A 17,485-nucleotide genomic window follows, 5' to 3' on the forward strand; every position below is an offset into this window, starting at 1 on the left:
AAAATACCAAATGATATATTATGTTGATCTACACTGTTTTTCTACATTGTTTTTCTATTTTTAAAGAAATTTTTGAATACTAACACATAGATATTATCGATTGTGAGATGTTGCAAATCGATTACAAGCAACCTAAGCTTTATCGATTGTGAGATGTTGCAAATCGATTACTAGCAACCTCACGTTTAAACGATCAATTTTCAACAATATCAAATCATCATTTTATCCCAATTATCAGATGATAAAACATTTTAAATTGCAAGATGAACTTACTTTGAAACAAGTTAAACAGCCCATCATGAACACTTCTCACTGGACATGCTTCGACTTATGCATTATCACACAAATAAATAACATCATTAAATAAGTGACGTCTTTATTCAAATATTTTGTTTTTTTTATTCATGCAGTAACGAGAATACCAGCAACAATAAAACCCCAAACAATGTAGTTATTTTAATGGGCTGTGGCTACTACTTACATTATTTTCATAACAAGGTAATGAGAAAAATTGTAAGATTTTCATCCCAATGAAACTGTTGTTATATTTCCTGTAAATGGAGTTTTATCAAATAATTCTAGTCAAAGTGCAATATAACTACAATTCCTCCATGGGTTGTTTTATGTTTTTTTTGGTTTTTTTTAAACTGTTTGAATTTGATATCATAGAGTCAGGACTGAGTTTTTCTTAATTAAACGGCAACTGAAAAAGAAAATCAATCAGATCGTCTAGGTGCCAATGCTCATGATGATAGTCTGTTTGAATTTTAAGATGAGAAATCAACACATTTTTTAGTATACCTATGAAAGCCAGAGTTATGGTCCTTGTTACATGTATCAGTAGTGTAGCAAAATGTGTACTGTTTTTCATTTGTTTATCTTTTTTGAGATAACAATGCCTTAAAGTTTTTGCCGTCAACATCCTTGATGCACCAGTCAATTGTAACCACGTCTGGGGGTATACTGGGGATAGCCGGGGAAATGGGCCTTGTTTTTACCTTTCCGACGGCTCTGCAGTGCCGGGTGAATGCAGTGGTTTTGTCTTCGCACTAAATATAGCGAGGAATGAGCCTTACTAGGGTCCCTGGGGTGAGGGGGCATTTGGCGGGATTTTACTTCAAGTTCGTCTTCGAAGGGCGGGGATTTAACCCGAGCTTGGCTGGACCGATAAAGTCAAAGTCCCCGCTATTCCCCGGACCTGGGGGGGCCATGGTTACAATTGACTGGTGCATAACAACCAGACTGTCTATCAGAATACCTCAATTAATCAAACAGACAAGCGTAAAATGTCTAAATTCTGTATAATTATATGTATGAAGTTTTTCAACAAAAAAACAGACAAGCTATATATCATGATAAATGAAATACTTCTTACTTGGCCTCAGATTATAAGACCCGAGGATCACTCAAATCTACTTCATATCGACAAGAGCCACTAAACTTGAGAGACCACTTCCTGTAAGAGTGTGTGGCTTTTCAATGAAAACACAGAAATTATATTTCATTCATATATTGACAATGTTGACAGTGTTTATTAAAACAGAGTAATATCCTGCAAAGCACAGTATGTCAATAATCAACATTAAAGCATAACATCAACTCCTCTGTAAATAACATCTACTATGTTTCTTTATACATGTATTAAAAGAGGCCCATACAGGCTTCGGCGTAAGGAAGATTCCCAACATAACAATTGTAATGATTCTTTCACTGTACTATTCTATTTCTATTATGATTGTGTGCTTATTTTCCTTTGATGTATTATGTTTCATAATATAGTTTCTGATGACTCCACTTAATCTTGACAGACACGCCAGCTAATTATTACCTATCTTCACTTTACCAATAGAGGGGTGAATGTGAAAAGGTTCTAAGTGACTTAACTCAAGAAGATAGAACCTTTTTGCTTTAACCCCTCGCTGAATGTTTTCCAAACAAACATAATTAGTGGGTCCAATTTTGTTTTCAAAATATTTACCACCATGGTATAAACAATCATTAAAGAGTGTTTTCCCTGACATTTATGCTTGGAGTTCTCCAAGGATGTATAAATATTACACTAATCAAGACCAATGATTTCTGAGAACAGTTCTCAGATTATTAATTGTGATATAATCCTCTCCAGAAATGTGGCTGAGTGCAGGGAAACCAATCATTAATCACAGCATGTATCACATATAGAAAATATTCCCCAACAAGAGCATCGAGGAGGGTACCCCACTGCTCATCTGTTATTTATTTCCAGAGGAACAAGGGACATGACTCAACAATTAATTAAGCCAGAGTTAGTTTAAACTTATTTGTTTTACAACGATTGTGAAACAAGTTACTACAACATAATATTAATCACTCTAGTTGGCACGATGTTACGCGAGATTGTGGTATTGTGTTGTTGGGGAAACCGTAGTACCTGGAGGGAACCCACTTGTCCGGCTTGGTGACCACTAAACCGAACTCACATGCGCCCAGGCCGGGAATCGAACCCTAGGTGAGAAGTGATCGTGCTAACCACTGCGCTAGCCAGAAAACCATAAGCAAGAGTTAATAGCCTTGCTATTTCCCAGTATCTGGAAACATGTGTACCAAGTTTAATTTGAATATTTTGAACAGTTTCTTTAATTATGTTAAAGGTAAAAGTATTTGCACTATGCCGACAAGGTCGCCACTGATAAAAAGGCTATGAAAAAATAGCTCATTTTTTTCTGAAAAAAAAGGACAAGCTTAAAATGGTTCGTAGATTGAGACAAACAGAAGCAGTAACACATGTGAAACACGATCAACAGCAAGTAAATGCTCCCAGCAGGTATAACTGCAGCAGTTACAGAAACATCAATCACAGCAAGTATATTGCTTACAGCAGCAGCAGCAGCAGTTTTTTTCAGAAACAACAACAAAAACACTCTTGGCAGAAGAAGCGTTTCACCAAGTGACACAGTGACAATATGCCTTGAGTTCTCTATGGATGTATACAATTTGTTAAATCATAAATGACGTCATCATCATCAATAAATAACAGCATCACATATTTTTTTTACATTTGACATAACTTTTTAAATGAATAGCGTTGAAAATGTGCATGCTATATAGTGAAGTTTTCTGTATTTAAGGCAGTAAATTAAGAAAAAGTAATTAAAATATAACTAAAATATCACATAAAAAAATATTTGGTCCATAAATATATGAAACATATTAAAATTGTTGTATCAATTGTAGAAATTTTGAATGTTTTCATATTGAATGAACACTCATGTTATATATCCACTCTATATTTGATACAAATCATGACCAGTTGTCAGATTATCCATTGTGATAATCCTCCAGGAATGTGGCTGAGTGCAAGGAAACAACTCATTAATCACAGTATGTATCGCTGTCTGACAAAAATGAATGAAGTGGATTGATTCACACTGATGCACCAACAAAAGCATGGGGGCAATGCAGCAAGCAGCAGCTGCCTCAACAGCAGTACTAGAAGCAGCAGTGCCAGTAGTCAAAACAGCAGCACAACCAAGAGCACTACAACATCTGCCTCTGCAGCAATTACAGGAGCAGCAGCAGCAGCAGTTAGAACAGCAACAACAAGAACCAGAAACACTACAGCAACTGCCTGAGCAGTAGCAATTACTGGAGCAGCAGTAACAGTCAGAACACCAACATCAAGAATCAGAAGAACTGCAACAACTGCCTCAGCAGCAATTCCAGGAGCAGCAGTAACAGCAGTAAGAACAGCAACACCCAGAACCAGAAGCACTACAGCAACTGCAGCAGCAGCATTTATAGGAACAGCAGTAACAGCAGTTAGAACAGCAACACCAACAACCAGAAGCACTACAGCACTTGTTTCAGAAGCAGTTACAAGAGCAACAGAAACAGCAGTTAGAACAGCAACACCAAAAACCAGAAGCACTACAACAACTGCCTCAGCAGCAATTACAGGAGCAGCAGTAATAGCAGTCAGAACAGCAACACCAAGAACCAGAAGCACTACAACAACTGCCTCAGCAGCAAAAACAGGAACAACAGTAACAACAGTAAGATCAGCAACACAAAGAACCAGAAAGGCTACAACAACTGCCTCAGCAGCATTTACAGGCACAGCAGTAACATCAGTAAGAACAGCAACACAAAGAACCAGAAAGGCTACAACAACTGCCTCAGCAGCATTTACAGGCACAGCAGTAACATCAGTAAGAACAGCAACACAAAGAACCAGAAAGGCTACAACAACTGCCCCAGAAGCACTTACAGGAGCAGAAGTAATAGCAGTATGAACAGCAACAACAACAACCAGAAGCATTTCAACAATTGCCTCAGCAGAAGTTACAAGAGAAGCAGTAAGAGAAGTCAGAACAACTTCACCAACAATCAAAATACAAGAATTTGTGAAATGTTCTCAGATTATTTATTGTGATGTAAGTTCCTCTAGAAATGTGTCTGAGTGCATGTAAACCAATCATTAATCATTGCCTGTATAACAGGTATAGAAAATATTCCCCCAATAAAGTTCAATAATGCAGATTTAGTCATTAAAGAAGCAGGGTCACCAAGGACAAACTGCAGCGAATGCAGCAGAAGCAGTATTAACAGAGGTAACAGCAGTAAGAACATCTTACAGTGACTATTTGTCATTACTGTCCTGGGACATTTAACCTTTGACATTTAGGTATGACCTTGGTCATTGAGTATTTTGTTAGGTGTTTTTCTCAGCTTAATTTTTGTATAAAGAAAAGGTCACAGAAACTTTCCTGAAACAGAAAACAACAAAAAACAATAAAAAATATCCATACATAAATGGCTTGTCAGTAGTTCCATTAATGCTTCAATTTGTATAATAGCTTTAACAGTACAACAGCTAGTAAACTGTAATCTTGACAAGGAAGCAATCGGGTAACCATGGGGGACTTTATGTTGATTCATAAAAAAATTATTCCATGCTGTTGAAAAAAAAAAAAGGACCAAGTGACCTAAACACTGGCATTCAGTGAGTACATCGACCATGAAACTATACAAACGGCAAAAGGAAATATCCTAACTTATTGAAGTTCATTAATTCCAACAAGCCAATCAGAGCCAGTATTTTGTGCACTGTATCGTCAATTTATTCCTTTTGCCATGCTTGAGTCTCAGCCTTATGTTATATAGAGAATAATTGTTTGGTTCATTGCAAGATCGTAAAATGTTTCAATAACACTTATTGCATAACAATTGAATACCATATCATAACCATGTAATAGCCAAATCGCCCATGGTACACAACGAAAGCATAGCGCAGTAGTACATCGAAGGGGTATTGGGGGTATCTGACGATGCTATAACCCATACATAAGGAAGTCTGTTTTTCTTTTAACGGCTCATCAGTAAAGCCGTTTGTTTATGAGCCCATACCGTTCTCTCATATATCACGCCTGTTGTTAACACTTTATGACTGCCTAAAGTAATAAGCATCAAGTACATACATATTGAAGCCCTGGGCGGGGATACATAAAAAACATCTTAATTCATTTCTGAACTTAAGTCATTTTCCTAATTTTAGTATCTCACTGGTTGTATTATTGATGTAATTACTGGATACCTTCTAAAAGACTATAATATTATTTTCATTCACTTTATTTCTAAATACACAGTTAAATGATAAAAGCACTTATATACATCATTGTATTTGACCATATAAAATTCAAGAGATTGCCCGAAGTTAGGGAATGCTATGTAATTATATATGATATGATTGCTGGAATGACAGAGAGACTCTCTCCATTATTGCAAACCATTCGTGAATTGTGTAGTGCTTTATGTGTATCCACCTCTCGTGGGTCGAGCCCCACCAGGGTTACACTCTCTTGGCCTCCTAAAAGACCCAGAATTGGTTTCTGCTAAGGAAACACAAGTTTGATAACAAGAACAGAACCCCACTTGTTGAACTGTCTGCACCCTTATACTCTATATTTCTCTGTACTCTTGCTTGTATTAAAACCACGATATTTCAAAGATTGCATCAAGTGCCATTCATGAAAATAAGAGAAGCAGCGAATAAAAAATGTTACCTAGCAATTTTCTTCAAGGACTTAACATCAGGAGGTTGTGCGGGTGTTTTTTTTTACATATTATAAACAATTCCGGCAATTCAATTAACGCCACTGCATAAAGAGACATTTTCAATTAACACCACTGCATAAAAGTGACATCTTCAATTAATGCCATTGCAAAAAGCAACATCTATAAGCAACATGTCATGAATAAAGGACCTAACTCTGAAAGACTTGTAATAAATAAAAGATTAAACTGATTTTAATGTATGAATGCACTTGTAAATATTTTGCTCACTAGAATCGCTATCCAAGAGGCAGCAAGTTTTAGCCATGAACAACTAAAAATCGCTATCCAAGAGGCAGCAAGTTTTAGCTATGGGCGACTAGAATTGCTATTGCCAAGAGGCAGAAAGTTTTAGCTATGGGCAACTAGAACTGCTATCCAAGAGGCAGCAAGTTTTAGGCATGTGCAACTAGAAATCGCTATCCTAGAGGCAGCAAGTTATAGCCATGTGCAACTAGAAATCGCTATCCAAGAGGCAGCAAGTTTTAGCCATGTGCAACTAGAAATCGCTATCCAAGAGGCAGCAAGTTTTAGCCATGTGCAACTAGAAATCGCTATCAAAGAGGCAGCAAGTTTTAGCCATGGGCAACTTAGAAATCACTATCCAAGAGGCAGCAGGTTTTAGCCATGTGCAACTAGAAATCACTATCCTAGAGGCAGCAAATTGTAGCCATGTACAACTAGAAATCGCTATCCAAGAGGCAGAAAGTTTTAGCCATGGGCAACAAAAAATCACTATCCAAGAGGCAGCAAGTTTTAGCCATGGGCAACTAGAATTGCTATTGCCAAGAGGCAGAAAGCTTTAGCCATGGGCAACTAGAAATCGCTATCCAAGTGGCAGAAAGTTTTAGCCATGGGCAACAAAAAATCACTATCCAAGAGGCAGCAAGTTTTAGCCATGGGCAACTAGAATTGCTATTGCCAAATGGCAGAAAGTTTTAGCCATGGGCAACTAGAAATCGCTATCCAAGAGGCAGCAAGTTTTAGCCATGGGCAACCAGAAATCGCTATCCAAGAGGCAGCAAGTTTTAGCCATGTGCAACTAGAAATCGCTATCCAAGAGGCAGCAAGTTTTAGCCATGTGCAACTAGAAATCGCTATTCAAGAGGCAGCAAGTTTTAGTCATGGGCAACTAGAACTGCTATCCAAGAGGAAGCAAGTTGTAGCCATGGGCAACTAGAAATCACTATCCAAGTGGCAGCAAGTTGTAGCCATGGGCAACTAGAATTGCTCTCCAAGAGGCAGCAAGTTTTAGCCATGGGTAACTAGAAATCACTATCCAAGAGGAAGCAAGTTGTAGCCATGGGCAACTAGAAATCGCTATCCGAGAGGCAGCAAGTTGTAGCCATGGGCGACTAGAAATCGCTATATGCTTATATACTATTGCATTTCAAAGTACCCAAGAACTAACAGCTAATGTAACGCACCCCTGACCAACCTATTGGGACCATCATCAAGGAAATACCGTAGTTGTTCTATAGACTTGTAAGCTCTAAAGGAATAGACGAACAGGGGGTCTTTCTGTCAGTATTTCGTCTGATTCTGAAATTTCATCAATCATTCACTTGAATAAAAACTTGTAAAATTGCCAATTTAATTCTGATGTAAACAATGTATCAGCCACATGTGGTGACAACTTTTTATAAAAACCCGCAAACCACAATAAATTTTGGTTTCCTGACAATTACGCAAGCTGTTAAATCTGACAACTACCCTGTGCAACTATTTGCACAAATACCACAGATCTAGACTTGGTTGGATTGCATTATGATGCACAAGACAACTCCGATCCAAGGGATTTTATTGAACTTCCCAGCTTCAAGGACAACATTTAGATAGCATAATTTTCAGTTTGCCTAAATCCAATGGGTGTGACCGGCCATCACCCAAATTATACAGCTGCACCTTATAATTTTATCATATTTAATTAGGATAAGCCAATCTGATGAAGTGAAAATTGGACAAGAGTCAATCCTATCTATAATTTCAAAGGTAGCCAAAATATCAAAAAAAAAGATACCTTTGGAAATGTATGAAGTATTACAAAAATACAATAATATATTTTCTAAGCTGGCCAAATTCCATCTGAAAACAACAACAGAGTTGGTTAACGAATACAGCCCATCATGGACATACCGTAAATGACTGGTTATAAGACGATAGGGGTTATAGACGTGTGAAAAACTTGAGAAAAACACTTTTAATCTATGTTTTGGGTTTTAGGACGTATAGAAAAAATGTTAAAATCGTCTGCCAATATCTGCCACAATGTTTGTTGACAGTGACAAAAATTTTGTTTTTCGTGAAAATGGTGATGGTTATTTTAAACCATACAATACTAATACAAAGCAAAATATTCTTTCTGACAGTGTATCGTAAACGATGACCTGTCAAGTCGTAATGAAAAGTTTTGTAAAGCAAAAACCTTAAATTGTACGTGTTTCTTCTCAAAATGTCAACACCTATAGGAAAGTATAAAGAACATAGCAAAGTGCGAAAAAACAAGACTCTTATCGCAACAGTTTGTACTATTGGTATGTTAAGCGGCTTAGGCATTGCGAGTTTTTCGCACCAAAATATATTTGGACAGTGCACAGCTATCCTTCTTTATATGCATGTTTAAATATTGTTTTATACAAAAAATATTGAATAATTGTTATATTCAATAATGAAAATTTAAAATAATAAATGTTTTACGATACACTGTATCCCGATCTTCAACTGCTGTTTTAACCTGTATAAACTCGATTGAGATGACGTGAGTGACATCCCTTTCTACATAAATCTAAACAAACTAGTTTTTTCACCATTTATTTCTCTTTAGTTCTGGCTTCCATAACTTTAATGTAGATATTTTTTTATGTTTATTACACATTAAGGCGTCCCAAAATGTAATTGATAATGTGTTCGCTGAAGTTCTTTAGCCAATTTTGGCCTGAAATCAACCTCAGAAAAATGTCAAAAGCTTGTTACTGGTTGTAAGACGCAGAGATTTTTTTACATCGAAATCTGAGGGAAAAAAGTGTGTCTTATAAACAGTCAATTACGGTAGTCTTGTGCAATGTGGACTTTACCCAGGAAACTCCACAAGCAAAACCCCTGACAAATGGACTGGCCCCAATTTCTCCAAAGTTCTGAAGCGTTACAAGCTTTAATAGCTTATTTCGTTAAGCTTAATTTCTTCCTTAATCTTGATTTATGTTTTTGGCAAGTTTTGACATTACATATTCCATATAATATGTGACTTATGTGACACACCGTAAGACCTTAAATTATATTATAGCTCCATCCCAGTCAACATTTAGGACAAGATGGAATATGTTACGCTGCCTTTTTTAACTTGGTTCATAATATGTTTTGTTCCTTTAAAGCTGCACTCTCACAGATTTACCGTTTTTCCAACTTTTTTATTTTTTGTCTTGGAATTAGCAAATTTTTGCATAATTATCAGCAAACCAGTAATGAAAGACTGTTGACAAATGATCAGATGGCAGATTTTCATAATTCCATTTCAAATTTAATGTGAGGAAATATGAACATCTGCGATCTGATCTTTTGTCATCAGTCTCTTTTCACTGGTTTTCAGATATTAACGCAAAAAATTGCTCGTTCCAAGACAAAAAATAAAAAAGTTGTCAAATTGTTCAATCTGTAAGAGTGAAGCTTTTAAAGTAGTAAAAGCTTCATATATCATTATTCAAAAGAGGTGTAGAATGATTAAGCTATACCCTGATAAATTTATAAGAAAACTTGTCATGATTATCAGAACATTAATAAACAATCTGAATTAATATAGATAAACAAGAAACAAGTAAACAGAAGAAAATGTTCCAAGACAATTATCAGTGAGAGATCATAATTCATTTACCATTCTGAAAATGCCAAAGTTGATTTTATTTACAGCTGAAGCAGGCATGTAAATATGACTGGCAGAGTGAAAACCGGATTCTTATATAAGGCCAAAATCAATAATATGTTTGTTTGGCCTGGTTGGGTTTCTCATTACAAATTATTTTAGCGAAAGAGAGATCCAGTCAAACCTCCCTTATTCTTGGACTACATTTACTCCCAAATTTTCAGATGCGCCTTTCTAATTTTATGAACTTGACTATTTAAGAAGAAATCTGGCAAAGTGGAAAAAAACAAGCATGAGTTACTACTGCCTATTTCTGATTCAAAACAAGATCATTCACAGTTAGCAGATCACAACAATTATCTGTTGTTGTTGTTTTTTTTCAGTTGAAAAGGGGAAATAACTCCACAATTATTCAATATTGAGTTATGGACTTTATAGCTTCATAGGTGCATACAGGTGAATATTGTTTTTTTGGCAACATATGTACTAACTTTCATTTCAACATCTAGATTGTTTTTTGAGTAATGTCAAATGTTAGTTGTTTGCACGCAAACGATGGCAATGCACCAACACCAAAGACGACGCTTAGGCAGTCAAAATGCCAAGTCTTTTTTTCTTCAAAATACTGACAAAACATTACTCTTAGTAGAGTAAACCATGAAATGGCAGGGTACACGACAATCTGACATCCCATCAAGCTCAAAATCTGGCTATACACTGTTAGATAATAAACAACAACTTCCAACATGTGTATAATAATATAGGCGCAATTGACTAACATGACACAGTACTACGGAGTAAATATATACCCGTGTTTCTGTCCAGTTTTAAGGGAATCGTAATGGGCCCCTTTTATAGGGAGAAAAATAGCGCTGTTTTGACAAAAAGGGGAATAATACTAACATGATTCATATAATTCATATAATGTTCAACTGGTTTTAGTCAACTAAATTATGAACATAAATTATTCATGAGTGGCACTATACTGCTGCAATTGCTAAATGTCAATTATCCTTTTAAAAAAATAAAAAAAGTTTTTTAACTGGGCAGGGGAAAAATATGTACTTTTAAGGAGGGAAATGCGGCTGAATTTCGGCCCCAAAAAGGGCTGAAAAAAACCTGAGTGCTGTGGGTATGTGGCCTTAGAAACATAATTAATTTCCATTTGGCAAAATTTGACAGGTACATATTTTTTATATCACTTTTTTCCAATTCATGTATTAAATAAAACATATTTCTTGCTGCACTAAATTGCCTGGGTAAACATTAAGAAAGGGATGGACAAGAGTTACACAGCAAATCGTTTTAACTTGGTCATTAAATTGGTCAAAGGCAGAGAAGCTAACATCATTATTACAGTGACATGTAGATATAGCCACACCCTGATAAATGTGACTTAGAAAGGATTGTAAGAATTATCATGATAATAATAAATAATCTGCAAAAATATAGATAAACAAGGCACAAGCAGATTTAAGGAAATATTCCAGGAAAAATATCAGTGCAAGATCATAATTCATATACCATCCTCTCTAAAAGAGGGGGACTTTTGGGGGCAACTGTGGACTTGCACCCCATCTCCCAGAAGTTAACAGTTTATCTGTGAGAATATGTATATGGGTTAAAGTAGGTAAGGTCTTTTAAGTGACACCCATGAAAATGTCCCCCCCCCCCTACCCCACCCAAAATTGACTAGTGATTTGAAGATTGCCAAAGTTGAGGTTATTCACACTGGCAAATATGACTGTCAGAAAGAAAATCAGATCCTTATAGTTAGTGTTTTTTTTTATTTTGGCCACTAAGACCCTGGTATGATTGGGAAAGACAGAGTAATATTTGTGTTGGCAAATGTTGAGACAAGTATCAGCAAGTCTTCCCGGAATATGAAAACACAGCGCTTTTTAGAATCCACATTGCATTGTTTTATTAATGAAAAAAAAGATGGAGGTCAGTTTAATAGTTAGCCTGTTAAGGCTTATAATTACATAGAAAGCTAGAAACACAACATATGACCATCATTTCTTTAAAAATCTCCTATTAAATTGATCAATTTATAAAAATGTCACTGAAAACCAAAAACCTAAAATGTTAAGGTAAAATTTCATAAAATTCTTGAGTTTAATAATTACTGTGCACTTAAACCTTGTTATCACTACCTTCTGATTAAGTTGAAATTTAATAATCATTATTTAAATTTTAGTTTAAGTTAATTCTGTGACTAAAGAGATGGTTGTAAACTTTTGAACGTGAATTATTGTATGATGTGCTCATTTATACAAAACAGGTACAGCTGAAACAATCGTCTACAACCTAATATGTCAATAAACATTGCAGTTTACAAAATTAATGTACACATAAAGGTTCCAGAGCAATATGTATTTGAAAGTTAACAATGATGTAGCTAAAAACATTGTTAACCTTTACAAACTTCTGAACAAACAGCACAATGAGTATGATATTATTTGATATAAAAACACTGCAGAAATTGTCATGTTTGTTGTTATTTTCAGTCAAAAAAAGGGGCATAACTCAATAACTATAGAATTTGACCTTTCTATACATGTGCATATCATCTCTGACAACATGTGTATCAAGTTTGATTTGAATATTTTGAAAAAAAAAAGAGTTATGACTGCAGCTGACAACAACATCGAGGCTAAGACAATATGTTATTTTTTTCTTTGCAAAATAGGTGAGAGATGAATAACATGTTTACATGTTTTGTTGATTATAATACTGTTGTAGGTTTTTAATGCCTGCCAGTTGTTCAGCTAGGAGAAATTTTGTTTGGAAAACATAACCCAAAAAGAAATCTCCATAGAAATAGCAGTATATTTCATCTTATTTATGATTGTCTATATGTAATACAAATGTCCAAGGTTGAGGAAATGTAACTATTGCCTGGAACATTGCTGACATGTTTGGCAGAGCGGATAGAAAACTAAATGTCATTGTCTATTTATCACAACAGTGGCAGCTTCAGTGGAACAATGCAAGCTTGTATGATGTTATTATTCCTGAATAAAAACACTCTCTCTCTGATCCAAGATTGCACAAAATCACATGTCCACAGTACGATGTAAGTATAACATAATTATACAACTGTTTGCCAATGAACTTGGCAATTCAAGTCTTCACTGCATGGAATGATCATGACTTTAAGTCCACTTAATTCAGACAAGTGACAAGTTTCGAATCAGTGCAACATCTATAGCATGTTGATCCACTTTCTACATCTAAGGACTGCAGTCATCAGCTATTTGGCATATACCCTGAACTAACTACTGAAGAGGCAGCTCATATACTGCAGCAAAACATCCAAACATGTACAATTAGGCGACCAATGAAATCAGAGCTTTAAATTAAGCTCACTAAGAGGGCGCTAGCGCTGTTAAAAGCGAATCTCTTTAAAGAAAAACTTATAGTTCGAAATCTCTTTTGGGGAGGTACAAAATTGACTGTCTTATGGTTGAAAATGACATTGTAAATGAATTATTAAGGGTGAGACAGAAATGATTCTTGGCAAAAGAATACCTGGACAAATTGGAGCAACACATCGATCATAGTTCATGTATTGTGAAATTCAAAAAAAAAAGATTCTTGTTAAAACTCAGGAAAGTAACTCATTAAGGTCCTGTGATGGCCCAATATATGAATCAACTGGGTCACAACAACATCAGTCAGGCGCGTAGCTCCCTTGCGGCTGAATCCACATGATTCTGACCAATTTTTTTTTTTAAATTAGCCAAATTTGCAGTATGCGTACTAGACTTCATGATCCTAAAACTGTCCATTCCCCCATATGAATAGAGGGCTAGCTACCCCCCTGACAGTGCATGAAATACTTGGATCTGGTTGGCACCTGACTTATATGTCTTAGCGATGGCCCATAGGCTCCCATACATAAAGTCTTGGACCGATGATTTTTGAAGCTCAACACATTCGTGTCAGAGTTCTGGCATAATGGTAATTATAGTAACAAGGGCCATTCAAAAGATATGCTTTCTTTATGACTTATTAGGATTTTGACGTTTATGCATGCATATAATGCAACCAAACTTTGTGACTGAATACACTTGCATGTCATTGGTAAAATAAAAGATTAATAAACAAATTTGAACCAAACTGTTCAAAACTATTGAGTTTGGTAATAGAAATGGATGACATGGAATTTTTGACAGAACAGAATTTTTTATATAAAATCTCATCTGTTTAAAAGTGCTATAATATTTAACACACACTGGTGCTGAGAAAACCCCTTGATGTTTTCCGCTGATATATTATGCGATTAATGTAAACAAAATTGACGCTGTCATTAACAATTCTTGCTCTTTTATTTCCATCTGAAAAGCGACACCCCCAGTGTAAATTGAAAAACATGAAATAATTATGTTATCGCAGCCTGCTGTGCTTGAGTTGGAAACATGCTCAAACTCATTAAAAAGAACAGAACTATTTGTGTTATTTTGCTGCAAATCTACATCTATGACTCACTACCAGGGTTGTACAAATGTCTTTTAAGAATAACGGAAATAAACATATTCATTTTAAAGCTTAATAATGGTCTTACGTAATATGTCTTTTGGCACAAATAAAAACCACATCATTTGACGTCATTGGGCCGTGCCGTTTCTCTACTTCACCTGCATTCAAATATTACTACATCAAGATTACTCAATGAATCAAGCTGAAATTTTGCAAAAAATTGAATATTTTGGCGAGATACATTTTCAAATTAATAAGGCCCCCCCAAAATAATCTTCGTTTCCACTTACATCTAAAAATAATAATAGGGTAGATAGGTAGTCAAAACTTCTTTTTTTCCTATTTATTTTTTTTTGACCGCTGGGATTCTGTACCAAACCATGAGATGAGATCTATATCAGGGTAATGGACTATGGTATAAAAAATTAAATACAAAATTCATTTAAATAAATTCCTTTAATTTGGAAATTTCTTAAAAATTTCTTTTATCAATCAAAAAAAAAAAAAGGATTGGGTTGGGAGGTAAAAATGGGGTTGGTCAGGTTGGTCGAAACAAAGATTTTTTTCTTATGCCTAAACTAAATACTAAAATTTAATGGTTTCATAAGTAAGGCCATACCAATTATAACATTTTTTGCATTGTTTGATGCAAAACATATTTGGTATTTTAAGTGCTTCATGATATTCAAACTGATTTTTATCTCAAATATTTTCACGAAAAATAAAAGCTATCGCATGAAAAAAATATTTTGGCATTTTCGGAAAAAAAGGTGCAGTTAATCAGATGAATAAAACATTAATAACACTGAACATAAATCATACAATCCCTCCCTTCGGCAAACATTTTCAATGTGAATATTAAAATTCAAGAATCTTATCTAATTACAAAAGATGCATGACAGTTTTGCAATAGTTTAAAAGTATTTTTGCCTTCCCTTCACTAAGGCCTTTAAAATATTGTGTCGGTTTCTGGTTTCATCCCCCCACACACACACACAAAAAAAAAAGTATGTTGGAAATATTTTGGATTATTTTTATGAGCCATTTTTTTCTTGATATATTATATATTCATTTTTTTCAGTTACCAAAAATTATAGTTTTAATGCTTTAGAACACATATACACTCAATATTTGCATCGTTGGTATTGTTAAAATCCGGAAAAAAAATCATTTTTAATCTAATTAGATTTAAATCAAACAAATGCAATAAATTATTTCTAAAGGCAATAAAAAACTTCTTGGGTCAGAGCAAAAAAATAGGGTAGGTCGGGAAACTGTGAGTGAGCAAATATACATACTGTTGTTTTTTACACCTAATCACAAGGACTAAAAATTTAACAAATATTCAAGCTTCAAGTGTTTAATATTTTAACAACACATGCATTTTGTTATAATTGGTATTACCTTCGAATTCCTGCAAAATTTAATTCTTTAATTTCAGTGAATTATAATTTCTCTTATTCTCTCCATTGAAGAAAATGAAACTTATTTCCAAACTTAACACATCAGTATATGACAAATTTCCGCGGGCAAATATTTACAACATGGTATCTGGACATAAAGATATGTCAGTTTTTGAGGGTTAAGAAAGATTGCTAGAACTACTTCCATTGATTACCAATGCCTGTGATCTATTTATGACAACAATAAACATCTCAATAATTTAGCCAATCTCTGAGGTCCACACCATTGACATTATCTTGTAGCTTGGATTCCACTATCCCTCAACATTAGGTAAAATGCATCTACTTGATAAAATGTGTTGTTTCACCAATAACAAGGCCAATGAAAGTGATAATGTAACTTAATGAAGCCAACCTTAATCTAAGAAGCATGGCTCAACTGAGGTGTAGCTACTAGACCTTATCTCAGAAACATGGCTCAACTGGCATTGCAAGACTGAATGGCTGTGGTGTAGCTAGACTTAATATCTGAGGCATAGTCAGACTCAATGTCTGTGGTGTTTCTAGACTTAATATCAGAGGCAAAGTCAGACTCAAATTTCTGTGGTGTAGCTAGACTCAAGATCAGAGGTATAGCCAGACTCAATGTCTGTGGTGTAGCTATACTTAATAACCGAGGCATAGCCAGACGCAATGTCTGTGATGTAGCTAGACTTAATATCAGAGGCATAGTCAGACTCAATGTCTGTGGTGTAGCTAGACTTAATATCAGAGGCATAGCCAGACGCAATGTCTGTGATGTAGCTAGACTTAATATCAGAGGCATAGTCAGACTCAATGTCTGTGGTGTAGCTAGACTAAATATCAGAGGCAAAGTCAGACTCAATGTCTGTGATGTAGCTAGACTTAATATCAGAGGCAAAGTCAGACTCAATGTCTGTGGTGTTTCTAGACTAAATATCAGAGGCATAGCCAGACTCAATGTCTGTGGTGTAGCTAGATTCAATGTCTGTGGTGTAGCTGGTTGGCCTGTCCCTCTATCATGCTCCCTAGAAGCAGCTCATCCACAATCAATAAAATTGACAATAATATTGTGGGCAATATTAAAGACTGATCAATAATATTTTGACAAAATCAGAAAGCGTAAACATTAATGGACAAGTTGACAATATTGTTAGTATCATACTACTATACAATGGTTGTTTGAATATAAATGAATCAAAATATAAAGTTAATTTTTTGCGCAAATGTGGTGGCAATTTTATTGACTGAATATTTTTGTCAAATTTACAATCAATTTAGTGGAATGGCCACTTTAGAATTGTTTTATTCTTTAAATAATACTGGTAGAAGACTTTCAGGGTTACATGCAGTGCCTACATGGAGCTACGCCTGTTACTCGTGAAAGTTATATATGTTATCAAAATTTGATAACAGAAGAGCATAACATTATACTTTCAGGCCACAGAGTGATATTAATTACACTTTCAAACCAGAAAATGCTAAAAGGAGTAACAGTTTAGCATTGTTTTGCACGGTTTAATCTATAATTCAATGGAGGAATCATTTACTATCAAGAAATTCTCAGGTAATCTGATAATTAATCCTTATGATGTGATGATGAAGTGCCATAAACCCAGTAACCTTCTTT

At 35.1% G+C, this 17,485-nt stretch overlaps 1 protein-coding gene across 3 annotated transcripts in view; it reads right to left on the minus strand.

Moving 5' to 3' along the window:
• Positions 1-17,485, minus strand: part of LOC128224130 (regulator of G-protein signaling 3-like) — a 59,288-nt gene that overhangs the window by 17,354 nt on the left and 24,449 nt on the right. Inside the window, exon 1 of one of the 3 annotated variants that reach the window (XM_052933819.1) lies at positions 274-409. The exons of the other annotated variants lie outside the window; for them this stretch is intronic. Within the exon in view, the coding sequence (XP_052789779.1) occupies positions 274-300 (27 nt within the window). The 5' untranslated portion in view covers positions 301-409. Of the gene's footprint in view, positions 1-273; positions 410-17,485 lie in introns of those variants that run through there. 3 annotated transcript variants of the gene reach the window in all.

Source organism: Mya arenaria, chromosome 17 (assembly GCF_026914265.1).
Source record: "Mya arenaria isolate MELC-2E11 chromosome 17, ASM2691426v1".
Classification (NCBI taxonomy): Eukaryota; Metazoa; Mollusca; class Bivalvia; order Myida; family Myidae; genus Mya; species Mya arenaria.